Below are 9,390 nucleotides of genomic sequence, written 5' to 3'. Positions count from 1 at the left end.
GCTAACCATTGGTCAGATTAAAAATATAACTTTTCCCTTTTCCCTCCTACCTAAACACTCAACTTTATCTCTGCAACTCTGCTACTTGCTCATTCGTTCCTTTTGCTCAACTCTGCTTTTTCCAAACCGAAGTACTTCCTCTTCCTCAATCTCAGGTTTTCTCTACTCCTTTCTTTGCCTAGATTTCGTTGTATCCTAACGGTTGTCACTTTGTAGCAACTACATTTTAACAGCTATATTTTGACATAGTTCTCTCTTTTATCTTTTTTGCACATACTGCACCAGGAACAATGTCAAGGGCTGCCATACTTATCAAGGATTTGGTGAAAGGCAATCAAGTCTGGAAGATGCAAATAAGGGTTGTTGATTTGTGGGTTATTAAGGAGAAAACAGGGCAACAACACCTTGAGTGTGTCATTCAGGATGTAAAGGTTTGGTTTTTCCTATACAAACCGTGCTTTAACTCCATTTTACCATGTGAAGTTTATTGTTCATGTAAATAATTAGTCAATCGCTTGGTTTGTTTGTAACCTGAACAAATGTTAACAGATTTAACAAATTTTGTGCTCATGACCAATTTTTTTTTCCATCTTTGTGTTTGAGGACCATTGTTTGTTCTTGGTTTGTTTGTAACATGAACAACTAAAAGTCTCTCGGTTTCTTTGACATGATATTAAGTTTTTCTGTTTTGTTCTATGTAAACAGATTTGTCAATCTTATGGTTTGTTTGTAACTTCATCTTTACTTACTTTGTTTTTTTTTCAACTTATTATTTGTTCATGTGGTCTACATTTAACAAATTTTGTGATCTACAACATTTTTTCCCATTTTTGTTTTTGAGGACCACTGTTTGTCTCTTGGATTGTTTGTAACATGAACAACTAAAAAAGATTGGTCAGTATCTTGGTTTCATAGACACATTATGCAGTTTTTGTGTTTTGATATGTATTTTTTCTTTGAGGACCACTGTTTGTCTCTTGGATTGTTTGTAACATGAACAAGTAAAAAAAGATTGATCAGTATGTTGGTTTCTGAGACACATTATGCAGTTTTTGTGTTTTCATATGTATTTTTTCTTGAATGTCACAGGGTGATCAGATTCACGTAATCACGAGAAGCCGAGACTTCAAAGAGTGGATTGATCAAGTCAAAGAAAATGAAACATATTCTCTTTACAATGGAGAGCCGGTTGTTAATGATGGACCCTTCAAAGTTTGTGCAAACCCACTCAAACTTCTATTCAATGGAGGGACTACCGTGACAAATGTGGCGTTTCCCGAAATACCGCTTCACAAATACAACTTTCAACCTATCGAAAACTTTCTCAAAGGAAGCATCAAGCATGATATGTTATACGGTGAGTATGCAGTATACTTAGTAGGTCGTTTTTCGTTGTGTATGTTCCTTTTTATATAGCTGTTATAGTAAACGGAGAACGGATAGTAATTGTTGTGTATGATCCTAATAATATTTTGCTTGCAGATGTCATAGGTGTTTTACAGGATGTGCTTCGGACGCAAGTGGGAGGAGGTGGTAGGAAGTCCTGCGCTAATATCACTTTGCGTGATATCGAAGGAAATGTTATAGAGGTTGTCTTATGGGGTGATTACTGCAAGCAATTCTTGAGCTACAATACCCCTGGAAAAATGGCTGGCCCTACTATTATCATCTTGACACATGCGTGGTGCAAGCCAAACACAGGTTTAATCAAATATTTGTCTAAACGGTTTTCATTGTTTAGTCACACTTAAGTTTTACTTTTATGTTTCTTTGTTGTGTTTCTTAATATCTACTTCTCCTATTTATACAAGTTTCTGGTGTACCAATGCTCTCTAATGCATGGAACGGTTCACGACTTCACATAAACTTGGAACATCCACAAGTGGAAGAATTCAGAGCTAGGTAATACTAACTTTGGTTTAAGTATCATGCTTAATGATTTTTATTGAGAGACAATATTTTGAATGTCAACCTGTCTGCACTTTCAGCTTTGGAGAAAATGAATTATCCAATGCTCCTGATTTTTCCCTGTCCTTAACCTTTGATTCATCCCTTCAATCCTCTAACAACAATTGGAAGAGCCTCGACGAGGTCAAAAGCATCCGTGATATCGCTGCGTTAGGAAAGGTTTGTCTTTCTTCAGTTATGTTGGATAACAGTCCATATTGTAGCGGGTTAAAAAATCATCGCCACGAAATTGTAACAAAACAGAGCCGCCACCAAATTTTATTTATTCCAATGGGAATGGGAAAATATTGATAAAACCCACAAATGAAATGAAATGAACAAAGATGGTCTTCGCAACCAAATTTGGGTTCGGGAGTCGGTTAAGTAAGGGGAAGGTATTAGCACCCCTTACCTCCATCGTACTCGATGGGACCCATTTAGTTATTCTTGTGATCGATTGCTAGCTTATTATCTACTTGCGTTCAAACTATTATATGGACAAAAAAAGAAACGGGATTTGGGTTTTTTATTATTGTGCTCGCCAAGACATTTGAGTCTTGTGCCTACATATCTTCAATGGAAGAATCAGAGCGAATGTAGTTCGGAGAACTACGAGATTATATTTGTTGTTAGATTTTACGGGTCTAATCGCACTTGGGCGGAAAAGACGGGTTTTTGAATGTCGTTCGCACTTCGGCGAGCTTTGCACTTGGGCAAAGAAAAGATGAGTTTGAATTGAATTTGTTTTATGAAAAAGAGGAATTCAAGCATTTAAACAATGGCTTAACGGCCATCGCCTAAAGTACTTGAAAGAGCATTTGCTAAATTGAGCTTGATGAAGTTTTTTAATGGGATACAAGCATTCAAACAAAAGCTTAACGGCCATCGCCTAAATGCTTGAAAGAGCAACTTGTACAAGTACGTACAAACCCCTCTTGGGTGGTGAAAGAGATTGAAACGACTCGAGTTTTGAGAAGTCCTTGATGAGATACAAACATTCAAACAAAGGCTTAACGACCATCGCCTAAATGTTTTAGAACAACTTGTACAAGTACGTAGAAACCCTTCTAATCTCATCCATTGTGGACTCAACTCAATTCGATTGTAAAAAAGCGTTTTCGATTGGAAAAAGGAACTTGGTATTGACCAAGGTTTAAATTATGAAAAGATTCGCACTTGGGCGATGAAAGGAATGATTTGATGAGTTGAAATTATTTTTAGTATTTTGTAGAAGGAAAAGGAGAGCTAAATCGAGTTTTAAGAAGTCCTTTAATGAGCCTAAGCATTCGAACAAAGGCTTAACGGCCATCGCCCAAATGCTTAAAGAACAACTTGCACAAGTACGTACAAACCCTTCTTCATCCATTAAGAACCAAACTCGATTCGATTTTTTTAAAAAAAAAAACATTTTTTGAAGTTTTTTTTGATTATGACAAGAGAAGTTTTAAAAAGATACTTGGCGTTGAACAATATTTATTGAAATTATTTGAAGTGTGAAGTGAGATTAATGAATTAAAAGGAAAATCTTTTTGTTATTTTAAAATATTTTAAAAGAAATCTTAAACATACATCTAAATGAGAAAATATTTTTGGTAGTTTTTTGTGAAAATATTCTAATAGACTTGTTTAGGTTTTAAGTATTTTTTTAATGTTATATATAAAAAAATTGATATATAAAAACTAAGAGTTTTCTCAAGATACTTATTAGAAACTATAAATATATGATAAATAAATAAAATTCACAAACTTAGAAACCTATGATATAATGGTTATATGGCACCTTGATTTAATTATTAACCAAAACTTAGAAAGAACGAAAAGTGCATGAAACTTTCATGTGTCTTTCTTTTCATCATGAAAACAATAAAACTCACAAAATGACATACAGGAAAAACACAGGGACCTCACGCCTCTCTCTACTCTCATATCATTTTCAAAACAAAGGCAAGCATGTACTCTCATATTATCACTACGCCAAATTTGGCTTTTAGCAGCACCCCTACGAAAGCGCTTTTAGGAAAAGCGCTGGCATAGGCTTCGCTAAAGACAAAATTAAAAAACACGCTAAAAAAGCGCTCTAATAGTGGGGGGTATGAAAGCGCTTATAAGAAGCGCTCTGGTAGGGGGGGTTATGAGAGCGCTTTTCAAAAGCGCTCTGGTAGGGGGGGTACGAAAGCGCTTTACAAAAGCGCTCTGGTAGGTGGGGGGAACGTGGGGGGAACGAAAGCGCTTTTCAAAAGCGCTCTGGTAGGGGTGTTTAATGAGAGCGCTTTTTGTCAAAAGCGCTGGTAAAGACCAGGCTATGAGAGCGCTTTCCAGAAGCGCTTTAGTAGCCTTATTACTAAAATTAAAACCAAAAACACGCTTCTACTGTTTCTCACTTTCTCTCTTTCTTTTTCTCTCTGCACGCGAACCAGAAACCCCACCCCTCACCGTCGTCGGTCCTCCGTCAACCTTATCGGTCCTCCGTCAACCTTATCGGTCCTCCGTCCACCACCATCGCGCGAACTTCTTCTCCTCCGTCCACCACCATCGTTTCGTCTCCGTCTCTTCTCCTCTGGTAGCAACTTGCTTTGCGCCACCCAGGTATCACACTTCTCATAGCTTTTAACAAAACCCTAGATGTATCAATGTATCCTTGTGATTCTGAATTTGATGGAATGCTCTTTTCTTAAGGCCTTTGATATATATATATATATATACATAATATTTCTGTTAGCAATTGCCTAGTTCCAGAAACGTGTGATTTTAGGTGATAGGGTTTGTTCCAGAAACTTCTAAGTGATAGGGTTTTGAGTTCTGTTGAACTGTGAAATGGTGGCTGTTGGATTGTTTGGGGTCTGCTTGTATGGTTTTCACAAAATATAAATTTAACCTCTTCTTATCTTTTGAGTTCTGTTCCATAGAGAGGCTCTTATTCTTAATTTGTGGTCTCCATTTATGTCCTTAGCCTCTTCTTATCTTAGTACAATTGAAATTGTTAGTCTCTTGTTATCTTAGTAGAATTGAAATTGTGAGTAAAGTTTCTTGACTGTTGTATAAGATATATGTTGTGTGTGTATGAGATTGAGAGTGATGGTATATATTGTACAATAAATTGGCTTGTTCAAGGATGCCAAGTACTGTAAAGTATGAGAATGACAGCACATAGAGAAATTAAATAATAAATAATATATAATAATAGTAATAATATATACCTTATGAGAGTTGAATTAATGAGGAAGAGAGAAGGTAAAGAATGAAACAAGAGTGAGTTAATGTATATAGACAAGGATGATTCATAAGGTTTGCTTTTGAGCAAAAAGTTTTATAGCTTCGTGTTAGTAGTGGTGTATTTAATTAACTGCATCGTGTGTCTTGTGTTAGTAGTGTTAGTAGTGGTGTATTTAATTAACTGCATCATGAGCTATTCACCCATTCTTATTATAATCATACATTGAATTGAATTTCTTGTATAGGTCTGACTGGATTGATAACTTTGGATCTCTTTGGAGCTCGTATCATTGACTCTGGTACTACATATTTAGGAGTATGTACACACATCAAACTATTGTTGATTTCCTTTGTTCAATCGATTTTGTCTTGGTGGTTACTAACTTTGTGAATTTGCTATAGGGGTAACTTGTGTATAGTGAAAGTTTGATCGTTTCCCAGCCTAGTTCGACGTTTGGCGTTTTCTTGAGTTCGGTAACATCCGAGGTAAATTTCTTTCTCAAATTACTGGTATTATGATGAATTTGTCTGAAATTGTGTGATTATATATGTTACGTTTTATTGCTTCGGATTCATTCCGTTTATACTTTGCGTTTTGACAGAAACACATTAGTTTTATGTGTTTAGAGAGTTAATATAGGAGGTACTTACTAACTTTGTGAATTGAATTCGCCATAGGGGTTACTTGTGAAGAGTGGAAGTTTGACCGTTGTTGTTTAGCTTAATTAAGACATGGATAAGACATGGATGAATTCAAACCGATTGTCGAAAGAGTACGAGAAAGGGGTATGGGAATTTGTTGAGTTTGCGGTTGCGAACTCCAAAGACCCGCTTCGAATGCCGTGTCCTTGCTTGGGTTGCTGTTATGCCGGGGGTAAGGTTGACGGGAATCAGTTGGGATCTCATTTACTACGGTTTGGAATTGATAGAAGTTATACATGTTGGACAATGCATGGTGAGAAAAGTACCGGGAATGCTGGGTCGAGGTGTAATAGGAAGTATGCTTCAAACGACGATTGCACAGACACATACGATTGTGATCGAGTCGAAGAGATTGCAGAAGCGCTGGAAGAAGATCTAGCGGATTGTCCCAAAATGTTTGAGAGGTTGGTAAGCGATGCAGAGAAACCGTTGTATGATGGTTGTTCAAAATTCACAAGATTGTCTGCGGTGTTAAAGTTGTACAACTTAAAGGCGGACAATGGATGGTCGGATAAAAGTTTCACAGAGTTATTAGCCCTTATGAAAGATATGCTACCAGAGGATAATGTTCTTCCCAATCGAACGTATGAAGCCAAAAAGATGTTGTCTTCTATTGGAATGAGCTATGATAAGATACACGCATGTCCAAACGATTGCGTTTTGTTTCGAAACGAGTATGCAGCGTTGAATGAGTGTCCTAAATGTGGTGCCCCTCGATATAAGAAAAAGTTGTCTCCTGCTAAAGTCTTATGGTATTTTCCTATAATTCCGAGATTTAGACGCATGTATCGTAGTGAGACCGATTCAAGACACTTGACTTGGCATGCAGATGAAAGAATTATTGATGGAAAGTTGCGACATCCGGCAGACTCACCACAATGGAGTAAAGTTGATACTGAATATCCTGAATTTGGAAAAGAAGTTTCATACCGTGGTTTAGAGATCATATTTATTCAAAGTATCGTTCAGATCCTGCTTCAGTAACAGAAAGGTTGAGATGTTTAGCCTATGGTCCATCTGTAATTGTACTTTCTTATAGCGCATACGCAATTAATGGATACACATTTTATACCAAAGAACAGGATGATAAAAGTACTATGCAAAATAGTGGTGTTACCTTGGTAGCTGAAGCTATGCACATATCAAGTGCGAATGACTTAAATCCGAAATTTGCAAATTTGTCATATTTTGGGGTTATCGAGCGCATTTTGGTGTTTGATTACGCGAAGTTTCAGATTCCTGTATTTGGTTGCAAGTGGGTTGAAAATAATAGTGGCGTACGAATGGATAAGTCAGGATTTTTGCAAGTGGATCTCAATAGGGTAGGGTACAAAGATGAGCCTTTCATTCTAGCCTCTCAAGCTAAACAAGTGTTCTATGTCAATGATCTGACAAGTACGAAATGGTCTATAGTGCTTTTATCTAACAAAATAGTTGATGAAAAAATTGAAGATCAAGGTGATATTGGTGTTGGCATTGAATCTTGTACAAGAAACGATCAAAATGAGAATGAATCTTGTATTAGAAATGATCATAATGAGGGTATTTGGATCAATCCAACCGTCCGCATTGTTAAGAGACGCGTAGTACACAAACCTACCAAGAAAAGAAAGAGACGTTAGTGATAAAGGTAATAGTATACATAGTCCGACTAATTTGTTTTATTCAATTTGGTGCATATTCTCGTTTTGTACATAACTTTTGAACCATGTATCCGCTTGTTGACTTCTTTACATGTAACTATACTATTTTGACGATTCCGGAGCTGCTCATGCACTTATCTTTACATTTCGGGACTATTTTTTTATCGGTTTTGCTTCTGCCCGTAATCAAAAGTCGGGCTTAGGGTCTGAATTTCGGAAAACCGACTTTGTTTTTGAGTCCGTGGCGACGTTTTACCATAGCCATGTAAATTTCGTTCAATTCCGATAACTTTCTTTTTTTACGCTTATTTTGATTTGTACCGATTTCGTTTCCGATTTACTTGTACATGCATGGTTTGACTTCCATTTGACTTGTATAGATTGTTAGCTTATTAATAGTGTACTAATGTGCTTTAGTTTGTTTGATACAGGTTCAATGGCTTCAGATAGAGATGCTCCACCTGAAAACCCACCTGAAAACTTACAAGAAAACTCACAAGAAAGAGTTGCTTCGGATACAAATGCTCCACCTGATACTGAAGCAAAAGAGGTTGCACGAGGCATCACTATTATGAGGGGAATCATACGACATAGAGACCAAGGATTAGTATACCGATTGGAATGGAATTCTGATAAACAACCAATTGGTCCTAATTCTGCAAAGTTGACAAGTTATATTGGTACACTTGTCCGTATGCATATTCCGGTCTCCATAGCTACCTGGAAATCGAAAACGAAAAATTTAGAATTGGAGGAGAAAAAACAAGCGATTTGGGAAGAGCTTCAGGTATATATCATATATGGTTAATTGTTGTTATTATCTTGACGATAAATTGTTTAAATTATTTATACTAACACACTATGCGTACGTTTTTTTGCAGAGGACTTTTGAGATACCAGATGAACGTAAAAGCTACATACTTAGTTTGGCCGGCAAGAGATATAGAGGGTGGAAAAGTTTTTTGACAAACACCTATCTTAAGGATAAAGATGGAAAATTTCTTGAAGATGCACCGGGACGGCCAACAAAGTATGCGACCTTCATTGATGAAGCAGATTGGGCTGAGTTTGTAAAGCAAAGAGATGAAGCTTTTCAGAAAAAGAGTGCCACGAATAGGGAGAGAGCATCCAAACCCGCGTATCCATACAAAAAAGGGCGTTTGGGATATGCACGCTTAGAGGATAAAATTGTAAGTAAATAGAAATTCGATTAAGGGTAAAGGGATTTTACAGGAGGAGGAGTCTGTTGCATCGCTAAAAGAGGTACATTTAAAGTGTTAATATATAATCTGAATCAAAATATGCATGATTTTATATTTTACCTAACTTATATGATTTTTAGGCATCCGCTCGGGAGTCACAACAAGTGACGCAGCAGGTTCGTAGCGTACCACCCAGTGGTCCTCCGAAGCAAGCGGCAAGAAAAGGCGGTGCTTTTGTGCCTCGATACCGGGCGACACTCGCAACAATGGTTGATATGTCCGATATGAAGGATGGTGCTTTACGGGAAATCGATATGGATGAAAGTGTCTTCGGTATTGAGTTCAAGTCACATATTACAATTGAAGACTTGCAAGAGATTTTTAACCATGATCAACTAGGCGTCAATAACATGCACTCATACATCCGGTAATATTCACTCATCCGATATATTATTTAATTAGTCCCACAATATAATTTATTTACACTTTTCAATGAAAAGAATCTAATGTTTATTATGTTTTTATTTAAGGTTGTTGTATGACAGAGTGTTGCGCGGGACTGCATTGTCTAACAGATTCCGGTTCGTGTCTTCCGCCCATTGCAGCGGAATGGAAATTGTTTCGGATCCGGAATCTGTTAGACAGCGCTTAGTCGATAGATTCATGTCCACCGGCAATACAGA

At 37.1% G+C, this 9,390-nt stretch overlaps 1 protein-coding gene across 1 annotated transcript; it reads left to right on the top strand.

Annotated features, from left to right (window-relative positions):
- Positions 1–290: 290 nt before the first annotated feature.
- Positions 291–3,196, top strand: LOC131604240 (replication protein A 70 kDa DNA-binding subunit E-like). Its single transcript, XM_058876697.1, has 6 exons — positions 291–431; positions 1,090–1,357; positions 1,483–1,701; positions 1,812–1,902; positions 1,989–2,127; positions 3,179–3,196. The coding sequence occupies exons 1-6, from the start codon at positions 291–293 to the stop codon at positions 3,194–3,196; spliced, it is 876 nt and encodes a 291-aa protein (XP_058732680.1).
- Positions 3,197–9,390: the final 6,194 nt, after the last annotated feature.

The sequence above is a fragment of the Vicia villosa genome, linkage group LG5, assembly GCF_029867415.1.
Source record: "Vicia villosa cultivar HV-30 ecotype Madison, WI linkage group LG5, Vvil1.0, whole genome shotgun sequence".
Lineage (NCBI taxonomy): Eukaryota > Viridiplantae > Streptophyta > Magnoliopsida > Fabales > Fabaceae > Vicia > Vicia villosa.
This window is presented reverse-complemented; position numbering and strand designations above follow the sequence as displayed.